Raw genomic sequence first — 26,061 nt, forward strand, 5'->3', positions numbered from 1 at the left:
TTTTAAACGTGTTGCATTATGTGCCGTGTTGTAGCATCCAACTTTTGTGCGCAGTGTCGTACACAGATTCGATAGATTTTATTTCGACAATTAAGGATGTACAAGGTAGCCAAACATCATGGAAAAATTAATTTTATATAGAAATGAAAAATTATTCGTTCGTTTATATGAAACTTCTTTTTATTGCCCCAGTTAAAATTTTTAATTTATTTACAAAAAATATTCTGCGAACTACTTTAGCACGTAGGTATTTTCCTAGCGACCAGGTTTTCAAATGTTCTCGTTCACGAGCAAGCAAACTGTCGAATAAATAAAATTGTTTAACGATTGATGATAGTTGAATCATTCAGATGCTCTTTACGTAGTTTTCTCAAGATGAATGTACGACATAAACCAATTATTTGAATGGCTTTCGTCTTACTAATTACAAACTAATAATTTTATGGTGTAAAGTAATATGCAACGTGATTCCTAATATTTATGTAAAAATCAAATTAACTGTCTTTTTATTCTCTTAAGTGTCTTTGCAGGATTATTTTAATTTAAAATCAAATTGGTTTTTAACAAGCGAGTTCCTGAAGCAAAGTTCCTTTAGCAAACCAAATCAGCTAGCAATTAGCAATTAACAACTCGGTTTAATTTAAATAACAAGTAGTTGAAATATTTTCTAGACATTGGATCGCTTAATTTATTTTTAACAAGTCACTTTTCAAACCAAAGTTTAGCAAACTAAGTCAGTTGTTTAATTAATCTATTAAAGGCCAACGTTGTTTTAATGAAGTTTAATGCAACGTTTCATTTGCAATCTTTCTCGGTCGACTTACATTATCGAATTTTCTGTTATATTATGTTCTATACACGAGCACAGACAACCAACCATTTTTCTACCAATACACAATCACGTTCTCGTATCTATAAAACACTTGCTTCCTTTCATCAGCTACTTTGTGTTTTGTATTAGGTTGTCCCAGAAGTTGCTTTCGTTTCATAAGGAAGTAGTATTGTTTTATATTATTTTATTGAATTACGTTTGATCCATTTTATTCTATTACTACAAAATAAATCACATAAATTCATAAAATAATATAAAATAAAAAATGTTGTGCATCTATTATTTCGCTTATGAAACGAAAGAAACTTCTTTGACAACATAATATTTTAATTTACTTTATTATCATTTATTTATTATTAGTAGATTCTATATATTAAGTGTTAAAAACGTTAAGATAAAGATTTATAAATATTCCTAATTGTTTAGTACAATTAATTTTAACTTAACGAAGGATTTGACTCTGTCGTTTCTCAATAATATACTGTCGAATCCAAATGTACGAATGGATCATTCATATTGCCATGATCATTGATATTATCATACAGGATCACTATATCATATTTAGTTTCGTTTACGCGATCTTCTTTCTCCAAAATGTATCGACCCTTCCCAGTCTCCCTATTCTCTGTATCGCGAAATTTCACGTCTGTGTCTGAAACGATTTATCGCGAAATACTTTCTAATAATTTTTAATTCACATTCAAGACGATGCATGATCTAACAGGCATGTACTGGCTGGAATACACGCCGTTGACCATATTTTCCAAATCTCCTAACGCGAATCGATCAATTCTAGTCGGCGGTCTATTCGAAATCGGTGCTCGTTACGTAATCGAAATTACCTCGACGGAGGAGCAAACTGAATTAGATTATGCGTAGAGAATACGTGTCCACAGTCGACTGAATTCCACCCTTCGATCAGGCGTCCGGTTGCCTACAGTCGGTGTAACCACATCAGTATACAGTAGCTGATTAAGCTGCTTCGAAACGTTTACAATGTCCACGAGCTGCCACTCGGCGCGCGTTTCAATCGAATGAGCCGAGCGACCGGATCGACCGGTTGCATCGCCCGCACCGTCACTCCATGACGAGCCGTGTAAACACCTACGCCCGAATATGTACTCACAACAGCGACATGTGTTTCAACTAATTCGGCTCTTTTTGTCCAGGTTTTTAATCAGTTTTTCGACGAAAATTAATCATTCCTCGTTGTTCATTAGCTCAGCTATTAAACTTTAAATCGTACTTTTAACGTATCGCGAATATGCATTTTTGAAATTTAGATCGTGCGGTATTTATTTTTTGGATAACGATCGAATTACAGTATTTATTTTAAGATAGTAATTTGTACATATCACTTTATGAGTTGCAAGGAGAGTCGGAGTTAATTAACCCTTTGTCTGTGTACCGAGTCGTTTTCGATCGGGTAAAGTAATTTTTCGTTCTTTTCATTGTAGTTTTATCTAAATTTTGTTTTCCTTAAAAGGATCGAGGTAACGCGTAGCAAGAAAAACTATCGAATGAAATCCTATTGTAAAAACTAGAAACTTGAAAGTACGCAAAAATTTTAGAAGATAGTCTTGCAACACTAAAACCTGAAAAACCTGCATGGACATAATGGATCCAGTATGCATACGAGTAGGAAATTTTACGAGCATAAGAATACTTTTATTCTACTGCGAATTCAATAGTTTTATACTTTGTCCTGTAGCTTTATGAAGATTATAAAGAATTATAATTAATCTTTATGGAGATAAAAGCGTGAAGCTCTTAACTGAAGAGAGCAGACAGAGGACACTTAAACGTCTCTGTCACTTCTGCACTGCATAAAAAAGCTTCCGAGGATTACAAATTTACATATTGTTCGAAGGGTCACGTATAATGGGAAGAAAAATTTGTTTTCCAAGAATTAAAGATTCTATTAAAGAAAACATCAACCTGTGAAATTGTTGAAAAGCATTAGAAATGATCATTGGCAGGTCCAGTTGCGCTTACATCTAATCTTCTATTAATATTATTATTGCAATGTTAATCCTACGATTATCAACAGTAATTTTCTTTATGTCGAAAAATTGTTCACGAATGACTTTCCTCAGGTACACTAAATTTTAGGCTGACGTGTTTTAAACTTTTGGATCGTATGAGATACACAGTGACTTCAAACTGTGTACGATGCGTTACTCGAAGGAAGAAAGATTTATCGACCTTTATATTTCAACGTCGAGATTTCACGAAACCTGATCAGTATCTGCCCAAGCAGAACTGTCTTATTTCACTGGATCTCTTCCTGTGTGAAACACTCAAAGACGATATTTATGCGAGCCGTTCACATGTCAAAATTAATTAATTCTGCTAATAAGATTCAGTTAATTCTACTAATAGGAATTTTTGAAATTTTAACACCGAAGCGCTTGATCGACGTTCATCTTACACAATTTTATCGATGTTCTCGTATACACTGCCGATTGGCCGCAAGTACATAGTAGAAGACACATTCGTGCATTTATAGAAAACTTGTAGCAAATTCGTCTTTATTTAATACTTTACATCGTAAGGTAGATATTTTATTCAGGACCAGGTGTGGTAATCTGAAAGAGGCGAGTAAGTTGCGTGAAAAGGAAGAAGACTCGTTGAGGCATTGGAAGGAGGAATGTGAAGCGATAGACAGAATGAATTTGAGCGGAAGAGGATGAATTTGAATGAAATCCTGCATGGAGATGGAAATATGGAAGTAATAAGCTGGTTGCAGGGAATAGAAAGTAAGAAGGAGGAGGATAGGAAAAAGGGGAAGAAATCGGAAACTGAAGTACAAGTGCGATAATAGAACGAATGGTGGAACGAATGAACGGATGAATGAACTGTAATGGGGAGAATGTGCGTAGAAAGATAAAATCTTTAGAGGTAAAGAGGAGCGATAACCAAAGAACTGATATAGTTTGTGTTAGCGTAATTGCCCGTAAGCTTAGTCTTAATTTTGTCTCTACTTGTTTACGGTTTATTGTAGAACCAAGTCCAATTTCTTGGCCATTAGGCTAAAATAGATAAATACACGGACACGTTATAAAATACATATAATACGAATACAATTACAGATTTATCATAAAATAAGTAAGAAATACAAGTAGCGGAAAGTATCCTTATACTCATGGTCGACAGCGTGAAACGAACATTTGACAAATATCTAGGTAATATTTAACAAATACTTCGTCGCATAACGATAGCACGTAAACGCAGCTTGATTCTGCAATTGATCTCCTGCAAGACGATAGTCGCGCTCGTTAAGTATGAACAAATGTCAACCCCTTTCGGTTCGCTCATGGCAGGAACAAAGGTCTGGCCGAAAAGTCGAGAGATATAGGGGAGAATGCGTTCAAAAAGGATTTCATCCAGCTGTCTCGGACGATTCGTGTCCAGCGGATAATTAAATTCAGCTAAAATAATAGCCGGTGAGGGCGTTGTAGAGAGAGGAAATTCGCAGCGCGTCGACTAGCCGGCAAGGCCAGCATCGGATGAGAAAAATACGGAATGCTGGAGAAGATAAACGGCAAAGTGAGGTACAGAAAGAATCAGCAGAAAGAGATAAAGGGTCGAAAGGCCTTGTTTTGTGCACGCAGCGGAGAATGAGAGGGGCGGACAAAGATGACCCGGTGCAGCGCGACGCAAGAACAATGCGATCCATGGCTATGGATTAAATACCTGAGCATCGTACCAATGGTATTTACGAGATCTCCGTGTTGGAATTACTTCTGTGATAGACACAAAGCGGCTTTCACGTAGTCCATAGCTGAACGCGTATTGTCATTTCTACGCGTGCGTAGAAAACTGACGAGAATTAATTTTCTATAGATTTAATTCGTTGAACGTCGTAATTGTACTTTGTGTACGGACGTGTCTATGCCTGTTAATCCTTTAACGTCGATACCAACGATGCATACTGAATAACTTTCCCACATACTTGTTAATTCAATAACAACAAGCAATAAAAGTTCGGACTATACTAGAAACACGTGAGAATGAATAGAGTACGTATTGATATGTCCTGAACGAATACGCATAAGTTTCTTCGTAACGGAGTTGAAAAATGTCCCTAGTGTTCGAAGACTGAACAATGCCTACAGTGTTCGAAGGTTGAATAACGTCTGGAACGAACTGGAAGGTTCAATAATGTCTGCAGTAGAAAGTTGAACAATGTTCGTGTCGTACGAGACCTAAAGAATATCGTTAGTGTTCGAAGGTTGAACAATGTCTATAATGTTGGAAGGTTGAACAATGTCTGTAGTGTTCGAAGATTGAATAGTATATATAATATCGGAAGGTTGAACAATGTCTATGATATTGGAAGGTTGAACAATGTCTATAATGTTGGAAGGTTAAACAATGTCCATAATGTTGGAAAGTTGAACAATGTCTGTAGTGTTCGGATGTTGAACAATGTCTATGATATTGGAAGGTTGAACAATGTCTATAATGTTGGAAGGTTGAATAGTGTCTATGATATCGTAAAATTGAACAATGTCTTTGATATGGGAAGGTTAAACAATATCTTTAATGTTGGAAGGTTAAACAATGTCTATAATGTTGGAAGATCGAACAATGTCTACAATGTCGGAAGGTTGAATGATGTTTGTAATGTTTGGAGGTTGAACAATATTGACATTGTTGGAGGGTTGATCAATGTCTGTAGTGTTCGCAGGTTAAACAATGTCTGTAACAATCGAAGGTTGAACTATAATAATACCAATTTAATGTTTTCTGAACAAACACATGACGAATATGACTGTGGCAATGCATTTTTAAAATAAAATTTCTATTTATTTAAACAGTATGTATATCAGAAATTATTATTTTTACAAAATATTTATGAAACTTCGCTAAATTCGTTTGTGCAAACTATGCATTTGGACTGAAAATATAATAAAACAGAATTTTGATTGACTGTAAATTGATGAAAATAATTACTCTCGAAATTTGCTTATACAAGTGTCCTACAAGCAACCAAAATACTATAAATCAATTTTAGATATTTTGAACATAAAATGCTTATAAGCTTGTTCTAGAGTGGTACCAACAGCTATTTACGAACATCTCAAAAACTAAAAGAGTCTCAGCGGTAACGTGTACAAGAAAAAGTTGTTCAAAATGTTACTTTCTACGACATATCTGAAAATCATCAAAATCGAGAACGTGTCGACTATCTATGTAATTACCATTTCTTTTTATCAAATCAGTAGATAACGAGATAATAATCAGTAAAAATCAATATGAATGGGAAACCCGAAGAGCCAATAAACTTCGATCGTAATGCGACTTCTCGTAATGCGAATTGTCGGAGAGTCGCGAAATGTAAGTCAACGGATAAATGCGGTAGGAGAGGGAATGCGACGCGAGGACAAATGTCCCAGCCACGATACTTATGGACGATAAGGCGAGATTAATAAATAATCATTAAGCGACAATAAATAGCCGAGATGTCCGAGGGACCAACCGCGTACGGGGCTCTGTAATTATTAATGGAGAGAAGTCACGGTGTACGTTGAAGACCGCACGTGGGGAACATCAGGAGTCGGTTGAGGTATTCGTGATCACCGCGGACATCGAGCTTTGAGCTGACCGAGAATTTATGATTTTACTCTCAGTTCGACTTGCAGCTGCATCGCGGCTTATTCACAGTTTGTTCTGCTTTATATCTGTACACAGGATGTATCATAACACGTAGCATCCACTTCAGCAGTGGACAGCAGGAACAACAACAACGAAGAAAATTCATATAAACACGTGATATTCTATCTGATAATAAATATCGACAACATTCTATCAACAACATATATTGATCCTTTTAGTTGATAAGCTGAAAGTATTGACAATATGCAGAGTGTATTATAACATGCGAGAACCATTTTAAGAATGGATAGAAGCAACTTTGCTTTGGCAAGGAAGAAAGTTCATACGAACGTGTATTCTATCCTATCTGACCATTTTCAAAGAAGTTGTCGAATATCCGGAGCTAGTTAGAAGCAACACATCCGAAGCTAAGTGGTGAAAACGGTTTTCTATTAATAATACACAAGTCCATAATGAAAATCAAATGTATCTGAACCTATGGTATACGGTTGTAGAGAACAGAGCACATTTCAAAGATGGAAACAACACAATCGATAATCCTTTGTACTACAATTGAATGAACTTTATTCTCGTGATAAACAATTCCTTAATCTGATTATTCATTCACAGTAATCATTGAGAGAATCAATTTTGTCCACATAATAAACAGTTCATTAATATGATTATTCATTTTGTCAATGAATGAATAAGTGTGTCTTCTTCAAAAGTAAAAGACGATTCTCAGAAAACAAAACAACAAAATTTATGGAAATCATTAGTCAATAATATAAGCCAGTAAGTAAAGGACATAATATGCAGGGAAGGCAAAACAGCCAGTACATTATCAACAGTAAATGAATAAAAATGATGTCTCTGACAGAAGTCTACCAAAAATAATTCAAAGAAGACAAATCAACAAAAATTATCGAAATCATTAGCAGAGAATGCAAACTAGTAATGAAAGCATGTAGGGAGGGGAAAATTCAAGTCAGTACATAGCCTATCTACAGGTTGAATCTGCTTCACATTACGTCTATGCATGGACGTAGCGTTCAAACATTTCCTACGTGCAACCAGTCTGAACCTCCTACGTTGATGAGGTCAATAACCTCGTGCAGCAGGTCAGTCGGAAATCCTGCCTGTGGTTTCCTTTCGATCCTCGATCTGGTTATTTACATTTAAGTTAGAGGAGCCTGGCGTTCTGCCTGACGTTTAAGGAAAATGTCTCTGGGTCAATGGTACCTCGAGAAATTCCCTATGTGTGGTGAACGTGAAATAATGGAATCTCTTTCCGCAAAGTCGGTACATTTGGAAAATGCGATTGCATCTATTTCTTAAATAACCTGCCATTAGTTTGAAAGCTATTTCAGTATATTGAACTTTGTCTAGTTCTTTCAATAGGTTTATTTATATCAGCGAATTTGCATTCACGCTGTTGCAGACGTATTTCTGCAAACATGTTCGCTTTGTTTTTGTTCGTTTTTTAGGTTTTGTTAAGGATATCGTACCATATTCTAGCAATTGTCATTCTTGAGCTGCAAGACAAGGGGGGTATGGAATAAAAAAGATTTGTCTTTATAAGTACGAATCAGTAAATACTTTTAAAGATACTTTAAAATAATATCTTTCCATGAAATACCTATGCTGCGAGGTGTATTCGAATATGACTGTGACAATATATTTTTAAAAGGTCCATTTATTTAAACAGTATGTATATCAGAAATTATTGTACTTTGTTCATTATTTTCGAACTGATCTACTACATCTGTATGTCGAAATAATACGATAAAAATATTAATACCTCGAATTTGCGATTGGAATAACGTTAAAACTTCAGGGCGTTACACAAACTTAAAGTGGCCTTCCCACATACGAATTTGTGCAAAAGCAAAACAGTATTCGTTTGTTCGTGGTTTTTCTACATTTTTCCAACCAAAAATTTCATTCTGCTGCTCTTGAAAAAAAAGTATCATGAAATAAAAAGTTAAATAAAATTGCACATCAGCGTACCATGATCTTTTTCATTGATATTTGAGTGGAATGGAATCGCCCACGATCTGTCCATGTTTGCCCACCCAAAATTTCTGTTTATCGTACCCTTTAAGGAAAATTATCATGAAACGATATTGTCCATATAAATTAATACCAGAATATCTGATAATTCAGCCGACGCATTAGAAGAGTCACACAAACGCGAATAGTTCAGTATCTGATTATGTGATAATATCAAAACCTCGGTTCCATGCGTTATCAATACAATTGCGATTGTCCTAACGCCTTTACAATAGCTTGACTATGGTAATTCAGTTTGTGCTTAAGCACGATTCGTATTAAGGTCGGGGCCGCGTAATTTCTGCGACTGATGACTGCTGGAAGTAACAGGCGGCAGTTCGTAGGCATAGCCATTCCGTAGCATAAGAGACTAGCCATTGTGAGGCCAAGAACTTGGCATAATTCTGTTGGGGTAGGCCCGTTAATGGACGTTCGAAACGTGAACAAGTGTCGAGGCTCAACGTGACGGAAAGCTCACTTGACCGAAGTCCGCAACCGCGACGTCCTCGTAGTGCTTTTCTCCTCGTTCAAGTGCTTGCATGCTATGTGGGTTAATTGCAAACTCGAGTTTCTGTTGCATGAAATCGTATAGTGTCGCGATATCGGTCGACAATTCACACGCGGAAGGTCCAACTGCAAATGTTTGACCATTGAATCTTGGAAACATAACCGAATTGAATAGTAGTAGATCCATACGTGTCTGCTCGTTGATCTAATCTACTTCGCTCTAGCTGTGCTTACTCGCACAAGACACATACGACATGTAGATATTAATTAATTATACTTGTTTTTGCGAACATTTATAGACTTGCCTTTATTTTCATAAAGAAACGATTTAGGTAAAATTAGGTTGCGAGTATTTTAGTGGTTTAAACTTTTGTAGGTCGGTACCTTGAGCTTTCTATAAAGCTATAGACACGCGCACACAGGTGGATTTAACTGCAGATGTTTGACTGTTAAATCTTGGAAACATAACCGAACAGCGGCTACACGTGCGAAACAATCTAATGTAATTCGCTTTCTGATTAGTCGTACAAGGCGTAGTAATTCATTTTACTAGTTGTACAAAATTTATAGACTTGCCTTCATTTTCGTAAGAATATGTTTTTGGTGAAGTTAGTAAAATTAGTATTTTAGTGAGTTCTAGTTTTGTAGATGTAGGTATTGTTCTAAATGTACGGATATGCGCATAGATGCGAATTGTCTAAATGCAAATGAAACTTGGAAACATAAGTGGATTGAATGGTATCTACGCACGTCTGGTCGTCAGCCTAATCTACTTCGCTTTAGCTGTGGTTAGTCGTACGAGATATAGTAATAAATTGTACGCATGGTAGAAACTTTGCAGACTTTCCTTTATCTTCATGAAGAAACATTTTAGGTAGAATTAGGTTACGAATATTTTAGTGTAGATCTGTATCTTTTTTTGGATATTATCCATAAAAGTATGGAAAATGTTAGAATTTAATCTTAAAGTTAAGATTAATAATCTGTGGAAGACACAATGTTTATGTTAAAATAATATTCAGCGATATTTATTAAACAGAACTACAGAACCAAATGTACATAAGCGAGTGATATAATTAACAAAGTATGCAAGAATTGTTGTTCGTTGGCCAGTTACTTTCAGACTAGACGTAGGGTAGTGACCCATGATCTCTTAAATACTTTGAACCCCACTCTTTATACAGTAATGAGTATGACCTGTGTAAGTGTCCTGTTCAAATGCCTGTGTGGGTGTCTGTGTAAGAGTATTTGTGCCTATGCGTGTAATATCGTTGTATTCCAACAGAAAATGTTACAGTGAGTTTCTCAAATGACAATATATACTCACCTGTGTTTACAAGCGTTATTTGAAATAAATAATTATTTTTAAATAAATTCAAACATCAAGGAGCAATCAAGTCGATCTGCAAACGTGAAACACAGTTCAAAAATGTGTAGATTATGAAAAAAAATTAAATTTTATTCAGCTTATGTAATAACACGAAACTAGGAGCAAAAAGATAAAGGAACGTGTAATTATTTATTTAATATGTAACTAGACAGAAAAATTACCACAAATGAATTAAATTAACGCCAAACTCAATCAACTCAACCTTCAAACATTGAACTCGATTGAAACATGTATACGTTATAAAAAGAAATGAAATTTTATTCGGCTTATATGATAATGCGGAACATGGAATGAAAAAATAAAGGAAAGTGTAAATATTTATATTTAATTTATAACCAGAAAGATAAAATATCACAGATGAATTAAATTAATTCAAACATCAAACTCAATCAACTCAACTTTCAAACATGTATACGGTATAAAAAGAAATGAAATTTTATTCAACTTATATGACGATGCAAAACATAGAACGGAAAATGGAAAAAAGTGTAAATATTTATATTTAATTTATAGCAGAGAGACAAAATATCACATTGTAAATCAATAATTTTTGAAACATACACTTCGCAGTAAATTTTAATTAGCGTCGTTAATCTCTGTTCGAAAAATTGTGGATATTTCAACTGCTTTAACTTGACGAGAAAAGATCAGTCTGCGTGGGTTCGTTCTAAAACACAAAACTTTGACTTTCTTATCTCTAAATTGAATTTCCTCGATGACGACTTTGTACTCAAAAGAATAACAAAGTGAGAATGGCCTTTTATTCCGAAAATTGTGCAAACTCAAATGACTACGAAATTTAGTAAAATCTTTGCAGTTCGAAGTTTTATGATGACAAAGACAAAGTTTTACAAACTCAACGTTTTACAATGAAATTGGAGATCGAAGCTTTCCCTTTACAAACACCTTTTAGAAGTTGGTATAGAATTTTGTACTGGTCTTTTGTTGCACTTTGAATAAAAACTATGCCGTGGACATTAGAGTAATCAAAAATACACTACGAGATGGGACGACTGGACTTGTACCTTTGGCGCGTGTGTTTAATGGATGTGTGTTTCGTATGCAAATTCAATGTGTTTAGCGTGTGTTGTTGGCGTACACGCTCGATAAAACATTTTTAAAAATTTATAAACTAATTAAACTATAGACAGGAAACAGGATAGTGGAAAACATCTAAAAGTAAATTCCTAAATTGAACGATCTGTAGTAATAAAAAAATATAATTTCTATTCTTTAAAAAATCAATAACGCACTACATATTTGAAAATTTTTTTAATTCGATCATTTTGTAGTGGGCGGACTGTAGATTTTCCTGCATTTATGGAAAGTTCGAAGATACAAAAATGCTTGTAATGCACATAGTATACAGAAATATATAAAATCATGAAAGTAGCCTTAACAACATTTTTACAAATAAAACATTTTTCTATCTAAACTGCATTTTGTAAATAATATTTACAAAATTTTCATAACAGATTTTATTTACTACGCAGACCGTCGTAAGAGACATGATACGGAATTTTTACTTCATAAACTTGTGATTATAAAATATAAGAATCCAGTGCCGTAACAGTATTCTCCTGAACTGTGTATCCTGTCCCTGCGTTTAATTGCCTTTACTCTAACACAGAGACTCGTAATTTGAGGTCATTCAAAGTTTTTACGAACGATAAAATCAGTTCACTCTTAGTCGACGAATGGCAAATGGACGGAAAGTTTAAAAGGGGTAGATAAGAAATTTCTTGTACAGTTTAACCTTTAAACTACAGCCAGCGACCGGAACGATTCCCTTCGGTCGAAGTTCGTAACCGCAGTAAAAAATATTAAAGGAAGTTGTAGATTGCCGATAAAAGAACAGTTTTACCATGTCCTTAGCGTAAAGTCTTACTCTACGTTTCTACTTTCTAGATAAAAATATGTAGCTTTGATTTAACATTATCCACCAAGGGATGAAATTATCGGTTCCATCAGATTCGATTTACTATAATATTTCCATAAAAAATAAATGTACCTCATGACTTCGTGTATGTACAGAAACTTGTGTTACAGACGTCTGAAAAATATCATAAATATAGTTTTTCATATTGTACTATTTTACAAATATTGTAATATCATAGAACGATACAGGCAATATTAATCGATAAATAATATCGATAAAAGTGGTCTAAAAATTAGAAAATTAGAATTTCACTGTATTTCACTGAAAGTTAAGCGTATAAAATTCTATAGTTATGTATTTATTTTTTAACTATCTGCTTGCTCCTCTATCAACATTAAAGTGTACTTAAAATGCTTACCTCCGATTAAACGAACATTTTGTTCGCTCGATAATGTTAAGTTTGAGCTTGACAATTATAAATGTAAAAGCAAGACGTAGTTATTAAATTATTACACGTTTATTTGATTTTTATTACACGTTATTTATATTTTTATGAAGGCAAATGAAAAATGTAACTTGAGCAGAGGTTTGTTTCATTAAATATTAATAGTAAGCGCTAAACTTTATGCATTTTATATGTCTCCGCATATTATGCTCATTCTACGTATTTTCCCCTTCTAAGCTTTCCATAAATACATCAAGATTCGTCTAATTCTCTAAATAAATAACTAAAATTTTCTAGTATCAGTAGATGCAAATTCCTTTCTCCTTTTTATTTGACAGACGTAACACATCGTGTGAAAAAGTTAATTTTCCGCAAAAGGAATTTTTCTCTAGCTGTGAAATAATGTTACACCGGTTGAAAACTTCCTATCTACGATATATGCGAACGATCGAACGAACTATTACAAATTTCGAGGCTTAAATTTCCTTAATATGTCCGATTTTATGAAATTTAAACATCCTACCATAATCCCGGCTTTAAAATATCCTATATTGTATATAATTCCTCTGGCGCTGTAATTTTTGATGCCAAAGGAATTCAAGCTGGTTCACCGAGGACCATCGATTATCGACATAGTCGAGCAGTTGGTGAAAATTTTACGCTGAACAATGCAACTCCGAGGAAACTTCACTCCTCTCGGATGATCCACCTTTGTCCTTAATCGGCGGAAAATCGAATTGGAACACCTTGAGGCCATCGCAAAATAAATCCGCCTTTGTACAAGCTGGCTCGCGTAACAGAAAACAGTTGGATAGCTGAAGATCTACGTATACCAGAGTAATTATAATCCTTCTGATTATTATAATTATGTGCTTGCGTTGTAAAGGAACGTGCGGACGATCCACTTTATCGTCCATCTTATCGTCGATATTCAGAGTTGTCAAAATTGTATCGACAATATACAGGGTGAATCAGGACACGTGGGAAGTGCAGCGGCAATTGATTCAGCACATTAAAATAAAAAGAGAAGTTCGTATAAATACGTAACATATACCTCGCTTATACTTACAATTGGTAGTATCAGACAAAGCATGTAAGAATGGAAATTTAGATTTAGTACGTGTATTCGTTGCACGGTAATAAGAAGCATAACCAAAGTTCATTTTTCTTCTCAATAATATATGCAATTAAGAAGAATATTTTTACCTGTTTCAGGTAAGCAAACCAATTCTACTGCCATTGGAAGATGCATCCAATTTTCATCGCTCGATCAAAGTGTATGTACGTATATCTTACATTTTATCTTGTATCGAAAGGAGGGTCTGCTCTTTATACGCGAACCATAAAAATTATAATATCAGATAATTTGTTATATGTACGAACGAATGAGCCAAAGTTCTCAATGCTCAACTCAAAGCTCGTTTGGAAAACAATACGGCAAATTGTTCGATCAAAGTATTTACCGTTGCTTTCTATAACTTCGTGCCATCTATCAGACAAGCGACAAATTCCATCGTGGCGAAATGCTACGCCTTCAGACGTAGATCCAATCGTCGAGTCATTTTTGTATCCGATCCACTAATTGGAAATATGTATCGGATAAGGCGTGTTGCATCGATCGGAGTTAATGTTGTAATCCGAAGGAGTAATGTATATTGAATAAGTTGGCTGCTGAGGAACGTCCCAGCCAAGCCTCATTATGGTGTCTTTTATCGCAGAAGCAGTGTGTGGTCTCATCTTGTCATGCAGCAATTTCACGGAACGTCCTCCTTTGTCAGCATCCTGACGATTGCATCCTGTCCAAAGGCACGACATTTTTTCGTAATGGAAATCATCGCGTGCCTGACAGGTGACTTAAAGTTAAGCTGAGTTCGCATTAATCCAGTCGCTGGATCAGGCGATTACATTACGATTGTTTGACTGGAAATCGTTTAATGTCCACGTTATTCCAATCTTTTTTGAACTGTTGAATCGTGATAAACTGTTGTGGCGATGGGTTTCCGAGAAGAAACGGATAAATCATCTGCGCGCTTCAACCACCGCTTGGGTAACGTGCTATTTAAACCATTTCACTAACGCTGGAATATTGCGTTCTCAGTGGTAGGATTAAACGCCGGACTTTCTCTTTTTATTAATGCTTTGTGAGATTTATACAGTTAACGCGTGCAACTAGCACGCATTACTAATTAGTAATTGTACGCCGTTATGAAAATTGTTCAATATCTCAGCCGCTGGATTACGTGACACATCGAGAAAGAGAATTTTAAGGAAACAGAAATTGCATAATGCAATTTACGCGTATAAACTTGATCACTGGTTGGCTGGAGCAGAATTTGTTGGAATAAAAGTCTTACTTAATAGCTAGTTAATCCTTGTTTACTGCAATTTAATTATAGACCTAAACCAAGTTTAGCATCAAGAAAGGCTGAATTGAAAAATTTGGACTGTCGATCGTCGTTTGCATTACTTGCTGCGATAATGCCACTGTACTGCGATAAAATTGTGTTTATATTATTTCAGTTACGATCCAGCGTTGCTTTGGGTCAGTGTACTGCGATGCTACTGAACAAATGCAAGCCCAGCTCTATAGAAAGCAACGACTGTGATCAAAATACTTTTCTCTAGCAACTCGCGATATTTTTTCGTTTTAAAGAAGCTTTGACTTTTTTCACTGAAAGATTTCGAATATTCACTCGTGCGCCTAATATTTGATGAGCGTTCTATGATGTACGAAATTCCGCTGGTGAAATGGCTACGATTCTATGTGTAGCATGCAAATGCCCTCCGAGTCGCTGAAGTCAACGCGAGCAGAGTTGTTATTTCCGCAACGAGGAACGTTAGCCAGCGTTTCCGCGTTCTATGTGCGTACCACCCGCGGTCGTGGACTTGTTTCGGCTTCACCCCAACTAACCTCTATCCATTAGATTACGTCAAGCCAGGATATAACACCTGACGCACCTCCTTTTCCATCTTTTTCCTCCTTTCCTTCTGATCTTCCTTTCCTGCCCTCTCTCTCTCATTTTCTCTCACTCTTCGTTTTCCTAACGTTCGAGCAGAATTCACTGCCTGTTCGGCACATTCGCCAGGCTCCTCATTTAAAGTCTCGAAGTACGACCGTCTCATGCACATTAGTACGATCGACTTTCTCAGCTTCCCTCAAGTATCCGCGATACAAAATAAGCTCGGAAGTAATTTCTTTGCAGATTGAATATGCTAATGGCCGACCAACAAAGACTATTAAAATTAGATTATAAGCTATTCATAACGAGACGCAAGTAGTATGTACTTTATTGGTGAAGGACAAGGCCACACGCTCAAAGTGCCATTGCAAAGCATCGAAAGAGCCCCTCATGACCAACGCAATTATCTTCTTACGCGCTGTCGACTTTGCATGCTATCCAACAATTTTCCCGTAAATTAAGGGGAGATTAATAGCAGAATTATCTTTAACGACTTCTAATTGTTAGGATTAATTCTTCAACGTATGGCGCACGTATCCTCGCGTTTATGAGTATTAGGAAATCTGCAGGTTTCTTATACGAAAGCTGACAATTAGTTTAAAGCATCGAGGAAACGATTAATGGATGAGAATCTTGCAAAAAATTTTAAGATATCAGAGATTAGAATAGAGATCCGTGAAAGAAGCTAGGAAAGAATGTTCAAAGATTGGCAATTAGAGTAGAGAGTCACGAAAGAATTCAGCAAAGAATTTTCAGGGATTAGAGATTAGAATAGAGATTCTTCTCAAGAATCTTGCAAAGAATTTTAAGAGATCAGAGATTAGAATAGAGATCCGTGAAAGAAGCTAGGAAAGAATGTTGAAAGATTGTCAATTAGAGTAGAGAGTCACGAAAGAATTCAGCAAAGAATTTTCAGGGATTAGACATTAGAATAGAGATTCTTCTCAAGAATCTTGCAAAGAATTTTAAGATATCAGAGATTACAATAGAGATCCGTGAAAGAAGCCAGGAAAAAATGTTGAAAGATTGTCAATTAGAGTAGAGAGTCACGAAAGAATTCAGCAAAGAACTTTCAGGGATTAGAGATTAGAATAGAGATTCTTCTCAAGAATCTTGCAAAGAATTTTAAGAGATCAGAGATTAGAATAGAGATCCGTGAAAAAAGCCAGGAAAAAATGTTGAAAGATTGGCAATTAGAGTAGAGTCACGAAAGAATTCAGCAAAGAATTTTCAGGGATTACAGATTAGAATAGAGATTCTTCTCAAGAATCTTGCAAAGAATTTTAAGAGATCAGAGATTAGAATAGAGATGCGTGAAAGAAGCTAGGAAAGAATGTTCAAAGATTGGCAATTAGAGTAGAGTCACGAAAGAATTCAGCAAAGAACTTTCAGGGATTACAGATTAGAATAGAGATTCTTCTCAAGAATCTTGCAAAGAATTTTAAGAGATCAGAGATTAGAATAGAGATCCGTGAAAGAAGCCAGGAAAAAATGTTGAAAGATTGTCAATTAGAGTAGAGAGTCACGATAGAATTCAGCAAAGAATTTTCAGGGATTAAAGATTAGAATGGAGATTCGTCTCAAGAATCTTGCAAAGTTGCCTTATGTCCTTGATTGGTTCCTTGTATTATAAATCTTTGTATTCCTTGGAGTGTGCATCAGTTGACAAACGTAAAAACTGTATGTCTAGAAAAAAATAATATTTCTTAAGCAACTCTGCCTACAAAGAAAACTATATTCTCTTTTGCGCCAAATATCTTTCATCCAAAGTTCCATGGATATTCAAGACGATAATTCTTATTATACTACCTTGCACGCGAAGAGAAAAATTTATTTACATTTGTTTATATTACACTTAAAAACGATGCAAAATGTTCATATAAACATATGCTCTATCTGTTTACGAGGTACAACTCTTTGTTTCATGAGGAATTTTCTGTTTCGATTTTGTCTTGTCTAATTTACAGGAGATGCTAAAAATGATCAGCTGCATCTCGAAGCAAGTTTATAGACGTTTCGTCATAAATCCGATTGCTCTTTGGATGATTTCTGGTATTTTTCGAATTTAGTATTCATTTAGTGTTGAAGTGGTCATCACTTCTAAGAAAACTCTACATCTGGTCTTTTAGCTTTCTCAAACACTGAAGCCATCGACAGCCTATAGACAGAAGACTGCGTCGAAGGCAAACCATAAACTGTACACAGGCAACGTTGGCTTTAAGGTTTTCCAGCTCAATTATATTCCGATTTGTATTTACACTTTAGTATTTAAAATACATATTTTCTACCTTACAATTTATCCACGCGTTCCTTTGTATTCACATACATCTAACAACCTCAACATTTAGTATTTCAACATTTTCCATAAGTTTGCTCTGTTACATCTCAAAAGCGAAAACAGGTAGAACATACGATAGAGTGTTTTCTTCTTAATCTTCTGGATTGATCGAATGAGTAGAGTCTCTTGGCTGCATTATATTGTGATGATAATTTAATCTGGTTTCATAGTTACTACACAGCCTCTTTATTTCCTCAGAGATCAGTGTCATGTTCAAGTTTCTTCATCTTAATCCACTGTCTTAATCTACTGTCAGCATAGATGTACGTAAATCAGTTGATTCTTCCCAATTCTTAGAATGTGTATGTTTGATAAATCATTGTTGAACGGATATAAGTGTGATAAGTTTATGCGTAGTTAGAATTTAGTTATATGCTTGTAGTTATGCTATAAGTATAGTTAGAATAAGTAAAAGACACATACGTACCTATGAAAAGAAAAATAATTTGACAAATTTGCAGTCTTTCCTCGTCTTAATCTACTGTCAGCATAGATTTAGGTAAATCGGTTAACTCTTTCTTTAGACGAAAATGGCGACACTAAATCCTTTTCGGTTTAGTATGAAGACGAGAGGATTCTCGTGCGACAGGCATAAGCCACACCTCTTTCGGTAAAATCATTAGCAATTTAATGGAAAGTGCTTTGCGTCCACGTCACGTCCCAGTTTCACAGGATCTACCTGTGGAAACCGGCTACTGCTCTGTTAGACAAGAGTAAAAGAAATTTGCTGCCTCATAATGAGAGGCTACCCAGCTACGGTGTTTCTGCTCTTGATCGAAAATCGAAAGAAACGAGATCATCAGTTTGCAAAAATAATTGAATAGCGTTAGTAAACTTTGATAATAATATTATGCATTCGTAAATAAGATAAGATAAACCACCTTGCTCGACATAAAATTGGAAAATCAGTGAATAATACTTAACTTCCTACATATTTATATAATCGAAACTTGTTTAGAAAGAGTAACAGTAAATACGTTCAGCTTCTTTTTCTTCGTTTCATTTATCTTCCCTCGCGTTTCACAATATTCTATCGGAAGAAATATAAAATTATATACGTCTAATTACATTTATTCATTTAGTACCACCCGCTGCGTTCTGATAATTGATGCACCATAGAGATTTCGAATTTGATATTCAAAATTTCAATGCTAGAAAAAGTCCCTCTCTTCTCTCCTGCCTTTATCGTACAATTTTCCTGAATGAGAACATTCACAATTAAATGTATCGTTTAACTAATAGTGAAATATATTAATAACTAATTAATGAATTAGTATCCGTTGGGAATTTATCTAAGAAAATAAGTACCACGCGAATGCCATATTAAATGTAAAAATAATGAAATGTTGCATTATGACGATCTCGTGCTAATCTGAAAAGCTTTCATAGAAATATTTGTAAAAAAAAAATACATTGCACTTTCTTAATGTGTTTTATCTGTATTTTTCCAAACATGATAAATCGTTTAATGAAAATCGTAATTGCCAGTTTTTCATGCCGTGTTACGACAAAGAAAAATTATAATCTCTAAAGGGGAAAAATACACGTATTACAATGGTAATGTGCAAAACGTGTCGTTAAGAGAATTGAAATAAATTTCTGCTCGTGATAAAAGAACTTAAAACTGCATCGAATTGCAAACAATAAAAATATGATACGATCTTGATTAAATGCGCAGGAGGACGATTAAAATGTTTTTCTAAATAGCTCGTGGCAAGTCCGAGCAAACGCGAGAGCAAAGTGTGCGCGGTTCTGCTGGTATATAGCGGTCGTGCCAGGTCTGAAGAACGATTTATGTGCGATCAAGAGAATGATCCTTTACAGAGGCAACTCGTTTCTCACGCGCAATTATCAGCAAGATAATGCTTAATGACCATGTGGCACGCAGTATGTTTAACACGTACGCAATTTATAAAGGCGCAGCTGAAACCGCATAGGCGGCCAACTCCCTTTCTTCTTCCTTTATTCTCCCTTTCGTTTCGTCGCATAGCTGAAAATAAAAGCACGACATTATAACAACACGATAAAAGAACATTTCCGTGAGAAATATTTTTACTGGCCTAGATAAAGTATAAGGTAGATAATTAAAAAGACAGATAATTACAAGTTCTAATCTTTCAATGTGTTACGTATGTATAGTCGACCATAAAAATATTGCATAGGTGCGCAGCCCTTAACACTAGAACTACCGATAGTTAACACGAAGCTATTTCTACCAAATGATTGGTCTTTAAAAGATACGTAATAATAGAATATTTTTATATTTATCGATTTATTACTTTCATACAGAAGCAATTCCATGTTATGTAGTACATTTTTCGTATTATCAATCCATCTCGGATCCCTAAATGAGGGTTGACATATTTATAAAATTGTAGAGTAATTTTGGCTGGTGTGGTATTTCTAGCGTTAGATCTGTGGTTTGCTGTAAAAGATACCAATGAAGCAGAGAAAAAGCGAGTATTTATAAAGTTGAGATATCAGCAGTTGAAGATATTACGTTGTCCGAAAAGTGTCTTTCTTTCGCAAACGTGTTTTTTACAATAGTGCACATTTATACAAACGTGAAATCAATCGATCAAAGGTAAATTCATCTTACACAAACAACCTGGACTGCAAGTTTCTCCTTGTTTCATTAACTGACCAGTAACATTAAATGATCGTGCGACACGGTACTGCCGACGCAGTCATTTACATTTTCGCTGATATATTTTTGTAGCTGCTCGATTACGATAGCGTGTGTTGAATCGTAAGGCCGGTAGTCAGTGTTCGTGAATGTAATGAAAACGTTTTCTCACGTGCATGTGATTCGTTCTCATGATTAAAACGTCGCCAGCCGTGCGTAGTATACCTGCCTCCACATAAATCATCGTAATTTCGTAATTTCGTATCGCCCGTTTGCGAGTCTGAAATATAGCCATGGAAATTATCAATTGAATAGCGGTTACAGTTTAGAAACAATACGTCATCTAAATTCAGGTAAATTGTACAGGAATGTCGCAACACTTGTAATACGATCGACAATAGGGCCATTCTACGTTTTTTTTTCTCCGTTTTTTTATTATTTAATTTGTACTTTACAATTTGTCCAGCTGGACATTTGGTTAATTTTTCTAACTTAATTGCTAAATAACATGTGGATGACTACTCCTAGAGGGTACCATCTGCGAATTTGACTATTTTATTTCTTTAGTAAGGTTAGTGGGATGTTTTCTGGAACAAAAGTTTTTTTTTATTTAATTTGTACTGTACAATTTGTCCAGCTGGACATTTGGTAAATTATTCTAAGTTAATTGCTAAATAACATGTGGATGGCTAACCCCAGTGGGATACCATCTGCGAATTTGTCTATTTTATTTCTTTAGTGATGTTAATGGGGTGTTTTCTGGAACAAAAGTTTTTTTTTTAATTAATTTGTAATTTACAATTTGTCCAGCTGAACATTTGGTAAATTTTTCTAAGTTAATTGCTAAATAACATGTGGATGGCTAACCCCAGTGGGATACCATCTGCGAATTTGACTATTTTATTTCTTTAGTGATGTTAGTGGGGTGTTTTCTCGAACAAAATTTTTTTTTGTTTACTTTGTAGTTTACAATTTGTCCAGCTGGACATTTGGTTAATTTTTCTAACTTAATTGCTAAATAACATGTGGATGGCTAACCCCAGCGAGATACCATCTTCGAGTTTGACTACTTTATTTCTTTAGTGATGTTAGTGGGGTGTTTTCTGGAACAAAAGTTTTTTTTTATTTAATTTGTACTGTACAATTTGTCCAGCTAGACATTTGGTAAAGTTTTCTAAGTTAATTGCTAAATAACATGTGGATGGCTACTCCCAGAAGGTACCATCTGCGAATTTGTCTATTTTATTTCTTTAGTGATGTTAATGGGGTGTTTTCTGGAACAAAAGTTTTTTTTTTAATTAATTTGTAATTTACAATTTGTCCAGCTGAACATTTGGTAAATTTTTCTAAGTTAATTGCTAAATAACATGTGGATGGCTAACCCCAGTGGGATACCATCTGCGAATTTGACTATTTTATTTCTTTAGTAAGGTTAGTGGGGTGTTTTCTCAAACAAAATTTTTTTTTGTTTACTTTGTAGTTTACAATTTGTCCAGCTGGACATTTGGTAAATTATTCTAACTTAATTGCTAAATAACATGTGGATTGCTACCCCCAGTAGGATACCATCTGCGAATTTGACTATTTTATTTCTTTAGTAAGATTAGTGGGGTGTTTTCTGGAACAAAAGTTTTTTTTTATTTAATTTGTACTGTACAATTTGTCCAGCTGGACATTTGGTAAATTATTCTAATTTAATTGCTAAATAACATGTGGATGGCTACTCCCAGAGGGTACCATCTGCGAATTTGACTATTTTATTTCTTTAGTGATGTTATTGGGGTGTTTTCTGAAACAAAAGTTTTTTTTTATTTAATTTGTACTTTTATTTTGTCCCCTTCAAAGTAACACCCATAAACAATTATACATTTTTGCCAATCCTGAAAACAGTTTAGTAATTCACTTTATTGTGTGCCTCTTGGTTCGTTCTTAGTTTTATGTCTTCAGTGCTTTGAAGCAGTTGTTCTTTCGTAGCTTTTTCCATCCTGGGAATTAAAAGAAATCGCACGATGTCATGTCTGGTGATCGAGAAATCAGAACTGTAAAGAGTTTCTAACGAGCAATGATGCGTGAGCAGAATGATCACAGAAATGCAACATACTCAATAGACAACCAAATCTGAAGTTATCGACCGATCTCAATAAAGAAACTGATGTATCTAATAAAGAAGCAAGACAAGCAAGTGAATCGACGTTTTCTCAATCGGCTCTTTCTATACCAGGAAATTACAAAATTACTCGTACGTTATCGTTGTCATTTAACAAGCAATTTAAATCTTATTATATTCGTCTAAACAATTAGCTAAAGTATCGGTCACTGTTAATACCGTGGTCGGTGGAAGTTGTAGCCGATCGAGTCTGGCGTCAGTAAATCGTCGTCGGTAAAAAGAATGTCGGTAAAATCCACGTCGGTGATTTCAATGGGTAATTAACATCTGCTTTACTATTGCACGCTGTATAAAAGGAACAAAATTAAATACGGTGAGGATCTGCGGAACATACTGGACGTTTAATATTCATTCAGCAAATACCTCTACGAGGCTTGGCTCCTTCGTTGCAACCAAACATAAAAGAGTATAGCGCAGCGCGTCAATTATGGTTTACAAGTTAAGAGCAATAGCCGTATTTAAAGCTGTTTTGCCAAGATGTACCGTGATTGAATACCATGCGTGGTCGCTAGAGAGCGGTTGCACGTAGAATGTTCACCTGCCCGTGATAGAAGATCGATATTCCTACTTGAATAAACTCAATTTTCTACGGTGCTTATAATCTGCGCGATGTAATCACGGGGAACCGCCGGCCGGCAAAACGATTCATCATGCACACATTGAAAAGACGTTGCTCGTATATGCGCATCGAGAGTTTGAATGTGTGCCGGCTAGTAATAGCTGCCGTGATCGAAGTAGCTATAATTGCAAAGTAGTAGGAAAAGAAAATGGTAAAGCAGCGGAGGGCAGAAGATGGGTAAAATTATATCAATTGGCGATATTAGGACATGCAGTATGTGCTTTTTAAACGGATACGTTCAAATATCTGGAAAAATTCGAATGATACATCGGCACACAAAACTGTTGGGACACTTGCTCATTTTTGACAAGACATATTTTGATTGCGAAATTATAGTGAGATAAAATTGGAATTATTTGATTCTTCGTATTCAGCATAGTATGTTATAATTCTGACTCTGAAGATAAATTTCTCAATTTCGTTATAGAAATATCTCATTAATGTTCAATTTTCGGAAAACAGATGACGAACCTCCGGGAGTTTATTTATTGCAGGAAGACGACGTAGGTAACAGAAAATTCCAAGCCAAATTTAAAAAATAGCGTTTGTAACATCATTGTCTTTCTTTTCTTTTTGCTTTTCGATTTATGGAGTTGATCACTGCGGCTTCTGAATGATCGTCTGAGAGTAAAAGAGGCGTCTGTAATTGTCATATCTCATAAAACTATTTTGTCATTTGACAAACTCTTTATCTTCAGATTCTCCAATTCTTAATTTGTAGAACAGAACGTTTTAACAGCCAAACAGACTCCTAACGTTAAACAGTAAACGTATACGCTATTATAAACAGTAAATACTAAAATCAAACATTCTTGTGTTTTTTAATATGCAATACAGATTTGTATTCTGATGATTTCATAGAAAGATAGTAAATACTGTTTCCAGTTATTAATTTATGCAGCTTGGTTATATACTGTTACTAAAATCGACCAAAATTTCCCTAGAGATACTTACGAAGTGTGGCGTATACATATGGACAAGCAAACACACAAACTGTCCTTGGAAAGAAGACTAAAAAGAAAAACACCCCATTGACCTGACTAAGGAAATAAAATAGTCAAATTCGCAGATGGTATCCTACTGGGGGTAGCAATACACATGTTATTTAGCAATTAAATTAGAAAAATTAACCGAATGTCCAACTGGACAAATTGTAAACTACAAATTAAATAAAAAAAAATACTTTTGTTCGAGAAAACACCTCACTGACCTGACTAAAGAAATAAAATAGTCAAACTCGAAGATGGTATCTCGCTGGGGATAGCCATCCACGTGTTATTTAGCAATTAGCTTAGAAAAATTTACCAAATGTCCAACTGGACAAATTGTAAACTACAAATTAAATAAAAAAAATCTTTTGTTCGAGAAAACACCCCACTCACCTCACTAAAGAAATAGAATAGTCAAACTCAAAGATGGTATCCCACTGGGGGTAGCAATACACATGTTATTTAGCAATTAAGTTAGAAAAATTTACCGAATGTCTAGCTGGACAAATTGTGAAGTACAAATTAAAAAAAAAACTTTTATTTGAGAAAATACCCCACCCACCTCACTAAAGAAATAAAATAGTCAAACTCAAAGATGGTATCCCACTGGGGGTAGCAATCCACATGTTATTTAGCAATTAACTTAGAAAAATTTACCAAATATCCAACTGGACAAATTGTAAAGTACAAATTAAATTAAATTAAAAAAAGAAAAAACTGCTCTTGCGTAAGAAATTACTATATAGATTGTCAATTATATCGATGAACGGAATAATTCTAAATACCCATGAAATGCTCAAAAACTTTCTTTTCTGAATCATAATACTAAATAATACTAAATAATAACGTAGAATTGGCAGTTTGCTAATTCATACTTACTGTATTTACTTTACCAGTCTCAATTGCACCGGGAATTTTTTAATTATCTGTTCAATTACATACCAAATATTAATATTATATTAATTTTTTATATTAATTACATAACTTGCTACGAACTTTTAAATTTGAAGACACGCAATCGTGTCGATATTAAACGAGTCATTATCACGATACATTTAAGATATTAAAAAGTAATTCTGTCTCATGTAACATGTCCTCTTGCGCATTCCTTTTCGGAAGATTATATCCACGTATAAAATATTTAAATGCAACGTGTCATGTTTATAAATTAAGAAATGTGTAAGTACCTTTCTGATTTTTAACCGAAGGAATGTCGCTCGTTAAGCGCAATCTGCTGCTTTATAAAGACAGACATTCGTTTGATGTTCAGGAATGCATCACGTATATGTAGAATATTCAAATACTAAAACATTGTTTATGCGACGTGCAGGACGCAAAAGAATTCGATGCTTATGAATACAATAGCGATGGGTACATGGTTTTTATCGAGTTTTCCTGCCGCATCCTGTCTGAAAGTATGCATACATATATCGCACACGCTGTACAAATAAAAAGTTGACATTACCTTAAATGGTGCATTCGCAGTGCAATACGGTTTTTAAACTTTTATTCTATTTTTACAAATATAATTACACCTATGTAGGTACAATACGTTCATGTACCGTGAAACATAGATCGGAAGAGAGCCAATAAAGATTATGAAATGTACGGAAGAAGATAATTTTCGTAACATGATGGAAAAGTAATTCGTTTAAA

The 26,061-nt window shown here is 34.9% G+C and overlaps 1 protein-coding gene and 1 long non-coding RNA gene across 6 annotated transcripts in view; one reads left to right on the plus strand and one right to left on the minus strand.

Annotated features, from left to right (window-relative positions):
• Twin (CCR4-NOT transcription complex subunit 6-like twin) overlaps window positions 1–26,061 on the plus strand; it is a 185,820-nt gene that overhangs the window by 110,069 nt on the left and 49,690 nt on the right. Inside the window, exons 1-2 of one of the 5 annotated variants that reach the window (XM_072001095.1) lie at window positions 12,900–13,735; window positions 13,922–13,983. The exons of 3 other annotated variants lie outside the window; for them this stretch is intronic. In XM_072001095.1, the coding sequence (XP_071857196.1) occupies window positions 13,953–13,983 (31 nt within the window). In that variant the 5' untranslated portion in view covers window positions 12,900–13,735; window positions 13,922–13,952. Of the gene's footprint in view, window positions 1–12,899; window positions 13,736–13,921; window positions 13,984–26,061 lie in introns of those variants that run through there. One more of the 5 variants, XM_072001094.1, reaches the window with a different exon arrangement.
• LOC139986085 (uncharacterized) overlaps window positions 1–26,061 on the minus strand; it is a 96,045-nt gene that overhangs the window by 43,087 nt on the left and 26,897 nt on the right. The gene's annotated exons all lie outside the window — the stretch shown is intronic.

The sequence above is a fragment of the Bombus fervidus genome, chromosome 4, assembly GCF_041682495.2.
Source record: "Bombus fervidus isolate BK054 chromosome 4, iyBomFerv1, whole genome shotgun sequence".
NCBI classification, from domain to species: Eukaryota; Metazoa; Arthropoda; class Insecta; order Hymenoptera; family Apidae; genus Bombus; species Bombus fervidus.